Source organism: Heterodontus francisci, chromosome 26, assembly GCF_036365525.1.
Source record: "Heterodontus francisci isolate sHetFra1 chromosome 26, sHetFra1.hap1, whole genome shotgun sequence".
NCBI classification, from domain to species: Eukaryota; Metazoa; Chordata; class Chondrichthyes; order Heterodontiformes; family Heterodontidae; genus Heterodontus; species Heterodontus francisci.
Window position 1 is genome coordinate 47,379,663 of NC_090396.1, and position 16,602 is coordinate 47,396,264.

The window sequence follows — 16,602 nt, forward strand, 5'->3', positions numbered from 1 at the left end:
CCGTGGCAGCTCTCTGCAAGTGCAACTCAGCTACTCCCACACCCCCCATTCTTTCCCCATAGCCCTGCAAATCTATGCTGCTCAGGTGCTTATCCAATTCCCTTTCTTAAAGCCACAATTGAATCTGCCTCCACCACACTCTCGGGCAGCGCATTCCAGATTCTAACCACTCACTGAGTAACATTTTTTTTCCTCATGGTCACCATTGTTTCTTTTGCCAATCGCCTTAAATTGGTGTCGTCTGGTTCTCAACCCTTCCCTCTAACGGGAACAATTTCTCCCCATCTACTCTGTCCAGACCCTTCTGAACAACCCTATCAAATCTCCTGTCAACCATCTTTTCTTTAAGGACAACAGCCCCACTTCTCTAATCTGTCCTTGTAACTGAAATCCCTCATACCTGGGACCATTCTCATAAATCTTTTCTGCATCCTCTCCAGAGCCTTCACATACTTCCTAAAATACGATGCTCAGAATTGGACACAGCACCTCAGTTGAGGCCAGGCTACCAGTGCTTTATAAAGGTTCATCATAACCTCTTTGCTATTTATAAAGCACAGGATCCAGTCTACCTTTTTGACCACTTTCTCAACATGCCCTGCCACCTTCAGTGATTTGTGCACATATACCCTCAGGTCTTTCTGTTCTTGTATCCCCTTTAGAATTGAACCATTTATTTTATATTGGCTCTCCTCATTCTTCCTACCAAAATTTATCACTTCACACTTCTGTGCATCAAATTTGATCTACCATAGCCCAGAATTTTACAATAGGCAGACGGGAGCCGGCTACTGACTGAAAAGTCCGTGGCGAACCCACTTCCGCCTCACCTGGGGATCTGACCCGTGTTTTGAAGGTTCCCGGGCATCAATTGGTGTGAGGCGGGACTTCCACCTGCTTTAGTTAGGTGGCTTCTCCCGGCTCCAGGATGCCTGCTTGGCACGCATAAAATCCGTGTGGGGGCGGGCGATGGCTGTTAAGTGGCCACTTAAGGGCCTAGATTAGCCTGGGGCGGGTGGGCCGTTTTCCGCCGCCACCGCCATGCGTGCAGAGGCAGGAGTGGGTCGGGAAGGTCTCCTGGTGCCTTCCGCTCCATTTTATACCACCCCCCTGCCACCATTCAGCTCGTTGGGTGGCGTAAAATTCTGGCCCATGTGTCTGCACATTCCACCAGCTTGTTTATGTCCTCATGAAGACTATCACTATCCTCCTCACAGTTCACAATACTTCCAAGTTTTGTGACATCTACAATCTCTTGCAGTTTTTTTTGTCTCCTGGTAAAATTCATAGTCCAGAAATTAACATGGTTGTATGTTTGCCTTTGTCTGGAAGTCATGAGTTCCCATGACTGGAGCTGGCTTGTCTAGGTTAGGATTCTTTTTCATTTTCAAAAGGGAGAGAAGGATGAGGTGATCTGGTTAATTATGCCGCACTCAGACTTTCCATTAGTTTAGCAGAGTGGCATTAATGGAATTGGAATTGGTGAAAAACTCAGACCATCTTGCCCTCCTGCTAAGAGTGAAAATATCATGAGAGGTTGTCTATATTCAGTCTTGAATTCACTCTTGGGCAATGTTATTGCTTGAAATAGTATCTTTTTGTTTACAGAGACTCTGGTATAGAGTTAACTATCACCTGCTGAAGTACTGTCATTGATTTCTGTATTCATCCTGTGAAAACGTTAAGACACCCCAGAAAAAGTTTCCAGTTTGCCAAGCATCCATAGGAGTTAAATCTCTAAGAAGTCTGATTCTGTCGCGATGGCTTTGTTAAGGAGACATAGAGTTTTACAGCACAGAAACAGGTCCTTCGGCCCAACGTGCCTGCGCCAACCATCAAGCACCCGTCCTAACTAATCCCATTTCCCCGCACTTGGCCCGTAGCCTTGTATGTTACGGCGTTTCAAGTGCTCATCTAAATACTACTTGAATGTCGTGAGTGTTCCTGCCTCTACCACCCCTTCAGGCAGTGTGTTCCAGATTCCAACCACCCTCTGGGTGAAATAATTCTTCCCCAACTCCCCTCTAAACCTCCTGCCCATTACCTTAAATTTATGCCCCCATTATTGACCTCTCCGCTAAGTGACAAAGTTTCTTCCAGCTATCCTATCAGTGTGCCTCATAATTTTGTATACCTCAATCAGGTCCCCCTCAGCCATCTCCGTTCAAAGGAAAACAACCCCAGCCTATCCAGTCTGTCTTCATAGCTGAAATGCTCCAGCCCATTGTTCTGAAGTATTAAAAATTTAGAAGGAATAATAAGATGGTTTATTAATAATTAGCATGTCTGAAGAACAAAATAATCACCTGGCTGCAGAACACCAGTTGTACATACGTCTCATGCCTCCTCCTTGTATCCTTATCCTTTCATGCCATTTGATTTGGCTGCCTAATGTTCCATTAAGATCCTCCCTTTCCCCCCCTCCCTCCCCCCCCAATAGTTGCCAAAAGTATGGCAATTATGTAAAACTATTGCTTCCTGTTTTTTGCAGTAAGGCACAGCTTCAAGGAACATAACTCTCCCCCTCCCTCAAGAGTAGCTTCTCTCAATCTCTGAAACCAACCTATTAGGAAGGTGCTGGATCCTTCATGCACGGGTCATACACCCTGCAGTTTGCCCTGTTGCATTGTATTTTTTATGCTATTCCACATTGGGTCTGCTGGAACTGGGAACTTTTAATGTGACTATCTGCTTCCTCTTTTCATTTTGAATCAGCCCATTTTTATGACTTTGAAATAAGCCAGTTTATTTTATGTCTGTTCTTTAGGAATAAACCCTACTGCTCTGCGAGGTACCAATACTGGAGTTTGGATTGGTGTGAGTGGCTCTGAGGCAGCTGAAGCCTTCAGTAGAGACCCTGAAGAATTGCTAGGCTACAGCATGACTGGATGTCAACACGCCATGTTTGCAAACAGGCTATCGTACTTTTTTGACTTGAAAGGTGAGGAAGCTTCAATTTAAAAAAAAAATATGATTCACAGTAAATGTTATTTTATGTGAATTATTTTATTATTCACTTCCATGACTGCCACTAGTCATGTATAATATCTTTTGATGGTTATGCAAAAGAATAAATTTTGTTAAGAGATTGGTTCCTGTCATTGGAAACTCACAAGTAGTAATCGCATAGGGCAGAATTTTTCCTGACATGACCAGCAGGGAGATTTAACAGTACATGTTGCACTGACATCATTTATCTTTTCCCTGCCCAGACAAGCTGGGCTTCCAGTCAGGCGGAGCCAGTCAGTGAGCATGGCAGCAGCAGCTAAGTCCATGCTGGGGGGGGAGGGGGGGTTGATCAAAGGTGGCGTGGGGGTGGGGGGAATGTCGATCATGTTGAAGGTGAATCGGGGTCCTCATGGTTGGGCGGGTGGAAGGAGGCCTAGTTTGCGGGTGGGGAGGTGCATTGAAGGCCTCATGGTGGGATCGGAGGCCTCGGGGTGGGGAAAGTGGGGGGGAAGGGTTTCTCAGGTGGGTACCTGGGCATGAAGGCACGCCTCCTGAATCCACCAAGTCCTTGACACAGTGAGGCTGCTGGGTTCTCCGGTCAACAGCAGTTAAAGTTGGAAAGCTGAATGACCGTGAGGCTCGCAGACTCATTTATCATGTTTAAATTTGTAACCTGCCTCCTTGGATCAGTTTGGTCACCTGCCCGCCTTCTGACCTCAGTTAAAACTGGAAATGGGCGGGTTGTGGGAGGGTGTGGGCGGTTGGGTTGGGAAATAGATTTTTGAGACTTTAACCCCCCCACCTGACCCAAACCTGCTTTTTTTTAGGTTAAAATTCAACCTATGGTCTTTGGGCACCAGAGAGATTGAGAGAAGTGAAAACAAAGGAATATGTGAACATACAGAATTAAGGGCCAGGAGAAGACCAGCTGGTCTCTCAAGCTTGCCCCACACTATGATGGTTAGAGCATTATGTCTCGACACCTCACAGATATGTTGGTGGAATGCTGCAAATAACTTGCTTTTTCATCTGGATTTTAGGGCCCAGTAGTTCCATCGATACGGCCTGCTCATCCAGCTTGCTGGCACTGGAAAATGCCTTTCAGGCAATTCGGCATGGCCAGTGTGATGCTGCCCTTATTGGTGGAGTCAACCTCTTGCTAAAACCCAATACATCAGTACAATTTATGAAACTGGGTATGCTCAGTCCCGATGGATCATGCAAGTCCTTTGATGCTTCAGGTAGGAGAATTAAAACAGTGAGATTTTTCTTTTCATTGAGAGTCTGAAATGTTATAAACTTACATTTGAAAAATGATATTTAAATGCTCTTGTACATGAAAAAGCTATTCATTGATTTTCCTCTCTAGAGTATTTTAACTTCAGAATTGTGATTCATTTGTTGTCTTCTGCTAACCCAGAGGGAACTGAAATGGGACAATTATAAACACCGAAGAATTTAAGACAGTTTAGGTTGAATCATGTGACCTTGCCTTCTACCAATGTATGATGACTCCTCTATGGAGCTATTTTCAGTTTTTCTTCACTCTAATTGTATTGCAATTGCTGAATCAATTAGCATTGTACATTATTGCTTGTGTTTTTGGTTCTTATTTATTATTTGGCAATCCATAGACCATAAAGAATAGTTTTTTTTTTTGTCAATTTCCTCTTGAAAAGAGCTCATCCCAAAATATATAAAGTCATATTTGCTTCTATTTTCAGGTAATGGATACTGTCGGTCTGAAGCAGCTGTGGTTGTCCTTTTGACCAAGAGATCAGCAGCCAAACGAGTTTATGCTACAGTTGTTAATGCAGGAAGCAACACTGATGGTTATAAAGAACAAGGTGTGATGGATTTTAACATTTTATTGTGCAATCATTTAGGGGGACAAAGGTTTAAATCGGTCACATTTTGCCCTGAGTGCTCAGACCAGCTCAAACCTCTAAACTTTGCATTGAAATAATTTTCTTTTTAATTTTAAAAGTTAGGTAGTATAGTTCAATTCTTGAAAAAGAAAACAGCTTTTTGTAAGTATACAGTGAAAGAAAAAGTTCTGGTGGTATACAATATGCCACAAACTTTGCTTGGTCTGTGCTCTGTTATATAAAGTCCTGCAGATAAAGCATATTTCTAACTGGATAGGGTGGGTGATGGGGCTGGGAGGAAGAGAGAAAGGTTACATGTATGACGCTAAAGGATTATAAATCCCTTCCAACAGTAATGTAAGAATAAATCCAATTAGTTGAGTGAGGATCATCTCCTGAAGCCTTGAAAGGTGGTGATGCAGTAGATAAATATGTGAGTTCTATATAGCTATGTAAACACATTCATGAAAACAGTGTCGGAAGTCCCACTAGAATATCTTTTAATAGTCAAGTCCCTGTTTTCACTGAACAGATAATTCGTACATTTAACAACAGGTCATGGATGCCTTTGCTTGCCTATACACGGTTATTAATTTGCCATTGCACTTGAGCTTTATGAGACAAAACAGTCCAAGGTATCTGTAGCAGTTGAAGTATCGTGTCAACTGTGTCAAGCGGCAGGATTCTATAAGTCAGTGGCTTAACTGTTTTTCTGATTTAAAATGGAGATAACGCAATTTGTTTTTAGTGCTGAAAAATTATGACCCAAAAGTAAATTGTATTTGAGAACTTCATGAATCTTAGTCTTGATTTACCTTGAACTTTTTAAATTCTGTGTTCAAATAAAATAGACTTGAATTGCTATCTAATTGGTGATAACAGTTTTACTGCAGTTCATCAATAAAAGATAAGTGGGAACATTTCAACAAAGTGACCTCTTGAAAGTACTGAAATTTATGAGTGTATTCCTAAGAAGTATGATTTCCCCTTTACTAAAATTGTTCCTGGACAAATCTCTCATACAGGCCTGGAATAACAGATTAGCAGCTGAAAATAATGGATGGGAACCTTGAGGATTATGTTGAGTTACCAATGGGGTCCCTGAAAAGTGTTGACAATATTGTTTGCTTCCAGATGGGAAGATACATTAGCTATTGGGGTCAGCAGGGGAGCAAATCCAGCCTACCTTGCACACTTCTGCTCAGCTCCCTATGTGCATTGGCAAAACAGGGGACATAAACAACAGAATATCATTCTGCTCGCAAAGTTATTTTTTATTGTCCCACCAACTACTTCTGAGGGTGGGAATGGCTTTATCATCCCACTTTTCTTAGTTAATGTCATCTGTTATTATAAGGCAGTAGCTCTGGTTTAGGAAAGGTTGGAAGAAAGCAAAAGAAGTGTTTTTTTTTTGCAAGCCGCAGCTTACAGGTGTGTATTCTATTTATAGGGTGTCATGTTATTGAGAGTTTAATGGATGTAAAGTGGTACAGACTGTGTGGTGTTTATTTACAATAACACATTATTGTTGAACAGTTTTACCCTATTGGAATGAGAATTTTGTTACTATGGTTTCTGCCTACAGGTGTAACGTTCCCCTCTGGAGAAATGCAGCAGAGGTTAATGAAAACTGTATATGAGGAAGCTGGTATCTCGCCAGCTGACGTGGAATATGTTGAAGCACATGGCACAGGAACCAAGGTCTGTCCATTTAACTGTCTTGACAGTGCACAACACAATTGCGTGACTTCATGACCCAAACTTCCTGTAGTGCTCTGCTATTTTGTGGTCGGTAATCAGGCAGGGACAGAAGATGGAGCAGGTCCCAGAACGCTAGATCCAAGTTCATTTTAGCGCACGTCTGATTTTCCACTGTAATTGCCAGATGAAGCAGCCACTTGTACATGTAAATAAGGTGCATAATGACATGCTAACATCATGGGGATGCTTTTCATTGATGGGTAAATTGGCCATTATAAAATGCCCCTAGTATAGGTAGGTGGTAGGGAAATATAGGGACAGGTGGGGATGTGGTAGGAATATGGAATTAGTGTAGGATTAGTATAAATGGGTGGTTGATGTTCGGCACAGACTCGGTGGGCCGAAGGGCCTGTTTCAGTGCTGTATCTCTAAACATAAACATATCAACAATTTTCCTTTAAGACCTGCCTGGATTGCAAGTGTAAATTTTGCATTCTAACCTTATTTGCATAAATTATTCAGAACTCCTGGAGCAAAGTCAGATGGGTTTAGAGATGATATCACTGTTGAGGAATCTTATGTGTAAGTCAAATTCAATGGGATGTGTACAAGTAAAGGGGAGTGTTTAAAAGGAGAGAGACAACAATCTGGAGAACACTTCAGTTTTATAGTTTTTAGTTTTAGAGATACAGCACTGAAACAGGCCCTTCGGCCCACCGAGTCTGTGCCGACCATCAACCACCCATTTATACTAATCTTGCACTAATCCCATATTCCTACCACATCCCCACCTGTCCCTATATTTCCCTACCACCTACCTATACTAGGGGCAATTTATAATGGCCAATTTACCTAAAAACCTGCAAGTCTTTTGGTTTGTGGGAGGAAACCGGAGCACCCGGAGAAAACCCATGCAGACTCAGGGAGAACTTGCAAACTCCACACAGGCAGTACCCAGAATTGAACCCGGGTCGCTGGAGCTGTGAGGCTGCGGTGCTAACCACTGCGCCACTGTGCCGCCCAGAAGCATCTCAACCCATCAGCAGCAAAGATAGCTGGTAGTTTCCCACAAGCAGTCATCCCGAGGTCTAGGTCAGTAGAGGAGCAGATACTGAACTGTGATTTGCTGTAAGGCACCAGCAGCTACCATGTGCAGTCACGATCAGCTGCAGCCTGAAACCTGGCTGTGTCTTCTTGCAGGCTTGCTGCAATGCTGATCTATGGGATGGTGGACTGGTGCAGAGGGCAACCCTCCTAACACTAATCTCATACAGTACTTCAACTTCAGCAGCCAGCATAACGAAGGCCCGGTGCTGGGCTTGCCATCACTTGTCTGCAAGGTTCAAAGGGTAGGTGGGCTTAAGAAGTAGCAGGCCAAAATAAAGGGAGCCTGAGTGCAGGCATATGGCTATTAAATGCTCAATTTTGTTTATATAGGTTGGTGACCCACAGGAATTGAATGGAATTGTGAATGTTTTCTGCCAATTTGATCGCAAGCCATTATTGTTGGGATCAACAAAATCAAATATGGGCCACCCAGAACCTGCATCAGGATTGTCTGCTTTAGCAAAGGCAAGTCACCTATTGTTTTACCCTTTGGGTTATTGAGGTGGATGAAAACAATGTTCTATATTACAGTAGCCGGAAAATGAGTTTTTCTAATCTGTGAACTGTATGGATAAATATACTTTGAAAATAAGAACCATCTAGTTCTCCGGAAGCTAGTTGAAATTTCAAAAGAGGGCACTATTTTATTTATCCATTAAAATGTGTCAATGTTTATGAGCATTGGAGTGTTTCTGTTTATGTATGAAATAAACTTTGTGTCAATCAGAGCTAAAGATTTATCGAATGCACTTGAGTTGAAAGATTGGTTCAGATTTCTTACAGAATAAAATTATTATAAAGACTCAAATTATGGATGTGTATGTATGTGAAAAGAGATTTATCAGGAAGAAGGAGGAGTGAGAAAGGCTTAAAAATATGAACTTGGGTTAGTAAGAGTTGCACAGTATTATGATCGCACAACTCATTGAATCTCCACACGTTTGAACCACATGGTAAATTCCTCATCCCAGCTCTTTTTCATTTTTGGAGAGGTGTGGTGCAGAAGATGGTAGCTGTTCCTCAGGGAGCGAGAGTAATTTTTTTTATTCTTTCATGGGATGTGGGTGACACTGGCAAGGCTAGCATTTGTTGCCTATCCCTAATTGCCCTTAACAACTGAGTGGCTTGCTAGGCCATCTCAAAGTTCAGTTAAGAGTCAACCACATTGCTTTGGGTCTGGAGTCACATGTAGGCCAGACCAGGGAAGGACAGCAGATTTCCTTCCCTAAAGGACATTAGTGAACCAGATGGGTAGATGATAGTTTAGTGGCACCACTACTAAGACTAGCTTTCTGTTCTAGATTTTTATTAATTAATTGAATTTAAATTCCACCAGTTTCCATGGTGATATTTGAATCTGTGTTCCCAGGGCAGTAGCCTGGGCCTCTGGATTTACTGGTTCAGTCTCATTACCACTACATCACCATCCTGTCACTGTCAGAGGCCTGGGAATAGAGGGCCCGAAATATAGGAAGGGGAAATAATACAAAATAAATTCAATGATGTGTTATTTTGTTCTGTTTTCAAATTCATTTCATTATTGAGAAGACACCTTTTATAGGATGTGTTCTTTTAATTTCATTGAGATTTGTATAGAGAGCCAGTTTTACAGTAAACATATGGCTTTCTCATATTGTTGTCTGCACAGTACTATAATAGAGAAATTACAAGGAAGTATATTTTATCATTTGAATTGTGGTTCCTGAAAAAAAAAATGTATTTGAATAATTTATGTGAAGTAATCAGCAAAGCCACTACTGAATGGTGACTGAATGAGGCAGATTTTGATTAGCACATGGATTTCTGTCATTTTCCAGGATTTGTTTGTGTGTTTTAGGGATTGAATTTTTCCATGAAAGCTGCAGATCATTGGTGAACCTTCTATTATTGATCTATCTACATATTAGGTGATTTTTAACCTTGAGATTAATTTTAATGGAAGTCTTGCTTCCTTTTTCCCATGTCAGGTTGTGCTATCTCTGGAACATGGTTTATGGGCTCCCAATATGCACTATAAAACTCCCAACCCTGATGTTCCAGCTCTGCAGAATGGATGTATCCGAGTAGTAACTGAACCTATCCCAGTGAATGGTGGAATTGTGGGAGTTAATTCGTTTGGATTTGGAGGTTCCAATGTTCATGTCATTTTGCGCCCCAATGTAAAAAGAGTTTGTCCTTCAGTACCCCTGGCTTTTCCGCGCCTCGTCCAAGTATGTGGCCGTACACCTGAAGCCGTTGAAACTCTGATTGAACAAAGCAGGCAACACAGCAATGATGTCAATTTTTTGAGCTTGCTGAATGATATTTCTACAGTGCCTGTTTCCGCAATGCCATTCCGAGGTTACACCCTGGTTGGGAGTGAAATGGATGCTAAAGAAGTACAGCAAGTGCAGTTTTCTGGAAGATCACTTTGGTATATTTGTTCAGGTTGGTGCCTTTAAAAGCTCCAGTGAATAGAGAGGAGTTAGTAGTAGTGATATTGTTAGAATTGATGAGAATAACTAAGACATTTCAGTGTCTTGTAAATTTTGTCACAATGCATGGTCATGTTTAACCTTGGATTGTGTTTGGGAAAAACTTTGGATTTTGATTCTCGGTAATGAAAATTGAAACTGGGATACAATTGGCCTTTACCTGAATTTGGGACTGTCTGATAGAATTCACACAAAATAAATGCTCTCAAAATATTATTTATGAACTCAGACAAGAACTATAATTTTAGCACTGAAGCAACAGGAGTGTTGATGAGAGGACTGGGCGCAGGTTAACTGCTATTGTTTGGGCCTAGCAGTGAAGCATGGTACAATGGGACCTAAACCAGACGTTGAGGGGTGGGTGGGGGTTGGGGGGGGGGGGGTGGTGCTGCAGCTGGTGGTTGTGGGAATGCATTAATGTTCTTTATTTTGGTGAATATGAGGTCATTTCTTTCTTTGATGTGAGACGGTGATTGAGAGTTTGAGTTACTCAACTGACTATTTCTTTAATCTAGTAGGACATTTTTTGCTAGTCTGTAATTGTACTTAATGTCTACTTTTTATAGCTGGAAGATTTAAGGGGTTAGGAGGCCTACTTTGGCCCTCTACCCTTTTTAGGTCCTCCTGCTTGAATGTTTTTTTGTTGCTAAGAACTCTACACATGGTTAAAGAAACCCCCATTTGAATGATTTCCTTGCACTTTGATGGATTAATGATGTTACATCTGATGATCAACCACAACGTAAATCAGCAACCTGGTCTGTTGACTCAGTGAGGATCCAGTACCTCTTTTTGTGCCTTGGCACCAACCAGAAAAATATAAGTAGTCTTGTACATTATATCGACTGAATACTGCTGGGATGATATTTCTATTGATGTGATATTGTTCCCCCAGGCATGGGAGCTCAGTGGATCGGAATGGGCCGTACTCTGATGAAATTGGACATATTTCATGAATCCATTCTACGTTCAGACAAAGCACTGGAAACAACTGGATTGAAAGTATCCAAACTCCTTATGAGCACTGATGACACAACATTTGATGATACTGTGCACTCCTTTGTAGCCCTTGCTGCCATTCAGGTAAGAAACACTCTGTTATTGCAAAAATCTTAACATTTGAAAAAAAAATTCTGTAAGTTGACTTTATCATTCTGCTTTTAACTACAGATCGCTCAAATAGACATGTTGAAGGCTATGGGTCTGCAACCAGATGGCATTGTTGGGCATTCAGTGGGTGAGCTGGCCTGTGGATATGCTGATGATTCATTGACACGTGAAGAAGTTATATTAGCAGCCTACTGGAGGGGGCGATGCATCAAGGAGGCCAAGCTACCACCAGGGGCAATGGCTGCTGTTGGTAAGTGATTGGATTTCATATCATAAGTTTCAAAAGCAAAACTATTGAGTTCGCCTGACGGTTCAGCAAGTTTATCCAATGAGCAACTGAAGCATATAGACCGTGAAAGTCTCTGGTTGACTGCTGTCAATCCATTGATCTCAATTGGAGCTTTGGTACAATGGCTCCAGCATGCCTGAGTTAGGAAGGGCACAGCTGTCCAGGGTTCTTGCTGCTGAACACAATCCAGTGGAGATAGCTGGAACAGCGCAGGCACGGAGGTCAAATCTGTTGGATAAGGACAGGTTTGTCAGTGATACCTCTAGGTGAAAATCCTGCTACCACTCGTGTCGAGGTGTATACATGACCTGCAGCTATGTAATTGGACCCTAGCAAGGTATCAACAGCATCAGGAGGGGTGGGAATTGGAGACAACCTGATCTAATGAACTGAGAGGGACAATGAAATGGGCAAGAGGTCAAATGCACTTTATTAATGATGCACAGTTTATGTTCAAGTTTAAGGATGGAATGGTGTTGCTGTTCATTTTATGCCAGAAATAAGGACTGGTTCAAATTTAGTCCCCTCACTCCTGGCTGTTGGGGTTCAACCTGAAATGAGTTTGAACACTCTTATGAATCGAGCCCAAACTGATGTAATGAAATCTCTGCTGGCTGAGGAGACCTTGCATGAAATGAGTTTGGATGGAATCAATCCAGTTCTGGTGAGCATTGCAACAAGCAAACTACTCCTAATTCAACACTTATTGGTGCTAAATAGTTAATCTCCCTCAGAGAGCTCATACAATTGCAGTCATAAAACATGGAAATGATTACAATTGTACATTAGGAGGTGTTGTTTTGAGGTTGGGCTGGAAGCACAACAACAACTTGTATTTATATAGTGCCTTTGATGTTGTAAAACACCCCAAGGCACTTCACAGGAGCATTATCAAACAAAATTTGACACGAGTCACAAAAGGAGACACTAGGGTAGATGATGAAAAGCTTTGTCAAAGAGGTAAGCATTAAGGAACAACTTAAATGAGGAAAGAGATGTAGAGAAGCAAAGAGCTTAAGGGAGGGAATTCTACAGCGTAAGGCCTTGGCAGCTGAAGGGCAGAGCGATTAAAATCGAGGATGCGGGAATAGGGGGAGCACAGATATCTCGGCGGGTTGTAGGGCTGGAGGAGATGCATGCTGTGAAGGTAAAGTAGAGGGAGCTTCTGATTGCATCTAACTGTGCTATACCTGGCTTGGAAGTATTGGTGCCCTCACTGGGTGTCTGAAATGGAAAGTGTTCCAATCCTCATCTGTAACATCCCTCATCTTGAGTACAAAACGCAACGGCACAGTGGCGTAGTGGTTAGCACCGCAGTCTCACAGCTCCAGCGACCCGGGTTCAATTCTGGGTACTGCCTCTGCGGAGTTTGCAAGTTCTCCCTGTGACCGCGTGGGTTTTCGCCGGGTACTCCGGTTTCCTCCCACAGCCAAAGACTTGCAGGTTGATAGGTAAATTGGCCATTATAAATTGCCCCTAGTGTAGGTAGGTGGGGATGTGATAGGAATATGGGATTAGTGTAGGATTAGTATAAATGGGTGGTTGATGGTCAGCACAGACTCGGTGGGCCGAAGGGCCTGTTTCAGTGCTGTATCTCTAAATAAATAAAAAACTCAAAAGTAGAAGTAATCAGAAAGAAATTGACTTGAACCAGCTCCAAACCAGGAGAATTGTTCATTTGTTTGGCAGAAATTAAGTGATAAAATCATACTAATAGGATAGGGGAGGATTTTCCAAAGTCAAGGTACCGACGTATTGTTGTGCCAGATCAGGGGAAGCTTTAATCTCTCTATTCTTGACCAGGAATTGCCTGATACTGATCCCGGAGTGCCAACAATGGAAAGGTTCCATTCTTCACATTGATATTCAGCACCAAGATAAGCACAAATAAAAAAATTACCCAGTTCAAAAGAAGATTTAGTACCTGTAAGAAAGTTTGAAGGCAAGTTCCCAAAATTTACAGGGACAATGTGTTTATTAATTGGACACTGGAAAGTAAGCTGCAAAACTACTGACATACTGATCTTGATACATATCCAGTTATGGATGAATTCAGACCAACATATAGGAAAGTGACCAAGTGCTTACAGGAAATATAGTATATCAAAAAATCCTGGTCACAATCTGTGAGTATTGGCAATGCAAGGAAGAATAGCAATTTGGAACGCGTAACTAAATTATAATATTGTATTGTTTCAATATCTGACAGGACTGACTTGGATGGAGTGTAAGGCACAGTGTCCAGAAGGGGTGGTCCCAGCCTGCCACAATGCAGAGGATACTGTCACCATCTCTGGACCACAGGTAGGAAACAGAACAGGTGGTAATGAGGAGTCTCTACTTCATTTAAGGAAATTGTTAACTTTATGTCTAAAATGCTTGATCGAACTTCTAAAGTAAAAACGGGCCTGGGTCAAGGCTCTTTTTTTTTTTGATTCATTCAATGGATGTGGACATTGATGGTAAGATCATTTATTGCCCATCCCGATATGACTGAGTGGCTTACTCGGCCACTTCAGAGGGCAGGTAAAAGTCGACTGCAGTGCTGGAGCTACATATAATTCAGGCCAGGTAAAGGAGGGCAGATTTCCCTCTAAAGGACATTCTAGTAGTTTCATGGTCATCATTACTAATGCTACCTTTTCATTCCAGATTTGTTTAGTTAACTGAATTTAAATTCCCCAGCTACTGTGGTAGGATTTGAACTCCTGTCTTGGGATCATTTAGTCCAGTAACATAATCACTATGCTACTTTAGATTCTTGGTGAGCTTATCCAGTGCAAGGCTGAGCAATACAGCCCTTTCCATTCCTCTTAAAAAGTTCTAAGTAGTCAGCCTGGTGAGCTCTTTGGTATTATGGTTTTACATAGAAGAAGCCAGAGGTGTGATGGAATACCTCCACTTGCCTGGATTTGTGCAGCTCCAACAACACCCAAGTAGCTCGACACCATCTAAGACAAAGCAGCCTGCTTGATCCGCACCGCATCCACCACCTTAAACATTCACTCCCTCCACTACCAGCGCACAGTGGCAGCAGTGTGTACCATATACAAGATGCACTGCAGCAACTCACCAAGGCTCCTTCGGTAGCACCTTCCAAATCCACAGCCTCTACCACCTAGAAGGAGAAGGGCAGCAGGCACATAGGAACGCCACCATTTCCAAGTCACATACCACCCTGATTTGGAAATATATTGCCATTCCTTCATTGTCACTGGGTTAAATACCTGGCACTCCCTACCTGTAGCACTGTGGATGTACCTACACCACACAGACTGCAGCAGTCCAAAAAGGAGACTCACCACCACCCTTCTCAAGGGCAATTAGAAATGGGCATTAAATGCTGGCCTTGTTGAATTAAAAAATTGGACTATTACTTGCAATTCTAGACAGTCCACTACTGGAAGATATTCACCATAAAAAGGGCACATTGATAATTATTGAAATGATACCAGGATTGAATGAATACAGTTCTGAAGAAACACTGTGAACAATTGGGGTTGTTTTCAATGGAACAGAGAAGGTTAAAGGGGATTGAATATAGACCTAATCTAATTTCAAACTTTACAAAAAATTTTGAGCTAGTAAATAGGGAATGTTTGTTTCCACTAATCAGTGCATTGGTGAAAGGAGGTATAGACACAAGAAGAATGAAGGGGGAGCTAAATAATTTTTTTCAGAAAATATATTATTAGAACATAAAGAACTGGAGTTTACACGTGAGCTAGGTATTTTTTGGTGCAATTCGCCCGATATTGGCATAACCGGTGCAAAAGAGAGTGTCTTTTTAAGTGCAAATTGTGTTCAGTGTAATCAGGTTTCTGTGATCTTTTGTGCTAGTTTAAAAAAGAAACACGCTAGAAAGCAGGCCCTGCACGCACAACACACCATTGGGAGTTTCTGCTAATTGTGCTCGTTTGCAGGCATTCAAGGAAGCTCCAAATATTGAGCTGGATCTTTTGGGTGCAAGGACACTAATGGGTAATTTTGAAAAGTTTTTTTGTTTTTAGAAATTTTTTTCTTTGAATATTTACTGAGGAACTTACTGCTGCACCCCAATCTAACTAGAAAATAGTTTTGTATATTTTTAAAAGTCATTTTTAGTAATTTAAGATTGTGTTACGGGTGATGGATGATACTGTGATTTTAAAATGCTTATTTTTTTGTGATAAATCCATTTTCAGCTAACAAACCTAACCAAGCAACCACTCTTCAATCTATCTAGGAATATTTTTTAAGCAAATTTTAACTACGCTGGTTCATGGCACATTTTGCTTTTGGCGATTATACAAATAAGTGTGAGTGGAAACTCAAGGGGGGGAGAAACAGTTTTTCAAATTGCACCCATTTTGCTTATTGCCTCCAAAACAAGAAACTCCACCCGAAAATGTTGGACCCCATGTGACTATTGAGGCAATGGCTATTCATCATTTAAAAGGGAATTGGATAAATATTTGAAAAGGAAGAATATAAAATGATTATAAATGGCAAGTTATTGGTATTAGAATAAATATTTCTAGTTGAAAAGTTCTTCTTTGGCCTCCTTATCCCCAGAGACAATGGATAAGCGCCTGGAGGTGGTCAGTGGTTTGTGAAGCAGCACCTGGAGTGGCTATAAAGGCCAATTCTAGAGTGACAGGCTCTTCTACAGGTGCTGCAGAGAAATTTGTTTGTCGGGGCTGTTACACAGTTGGCTCTCCCCTTGCGCTTTTGTCTTTTTTCCTGCCAACTACTAAGTCTCTTCGACTCGCCACACTTTAACCCCGTCTTTATGGCTGCCCGTCAGCTCTGGCGAACGCTGGCAACTGACTCCCACGACTTGTGATCAATGTCACAGGATTTCATGTCGCGTTTGCAGACGTCTTTAAAGCGGAGACATGGACGGCCGGTGGGTCTGATACCAGTGGCGAGCTCGCTGCACAATGTGTCTTTGGGGATCCTGCCATCTTCCATGCGGCTCACATGGCCAAGCCATCTCAAGCGCCGCTGACTCAGTAGTGTGTATAAGCTGGGGATGTTGGCCGCCTCGAGGACTTCTGTGTTGGAGGTACGGTCCTGCCACCTGATGCCAAGTATTCTCCGGAGGCAGCGAAGATGGAATGAA

At 42.1% G+C, this 16,602-nt stretch overlaps 1 protein-coding gene across 2 annotated transcripts in view; it reads left to right on the top strand.

Moving 5' to 3' along the window:
- fasn (fatty acid synthase) overlaps positions 1 to 16,602 on the top strand; it is an 89,634-nt gene that overhangs the window by 14,439 nt on the left and 58,593 nt on the right. For both annotated transcript variants that reach the window (XM_068058167.1, XM_068058169.1), the window contains exons 4-12: positions 2,768 to 2,941; positions 3,990 to 4,190; positions 4,674 to 4,796; positions 6,403 to 6,518; positions 7,956 to 8,090; positions 9,593 to 10,052; positions 10,995 to 11,182; positions 11,270 to 11,459; positions 13,708 to 13,802. In XM_068058167.1, coding sequence (XP_067914268.1) covers positions 2,768 to 2,941; positions 3,990 to 4,190; positions 4,674 to 4,796; positions 6,403 to 6,518; positions 7,956 to 8,090; positions 9,593 to 10,052; positions 10,995 to 11,182; positions 11,270 to 11,459; positions 13,708 to 13,802 — 1,682 coding nt within the window. The remainder of the gene's footprint in view (positions 1 to 2,767; positions 2,942 to 3,989; positions 4,191 to 4,673; positions 4,797 to 6,402; positions 6,519 to 7,955; positions 8,091 to 9,592; positions 10,053 to 10,994; positions 11,183 to 11,269; positions 11,460 to 13,707; positions 13,803 to 16,602) is intronic.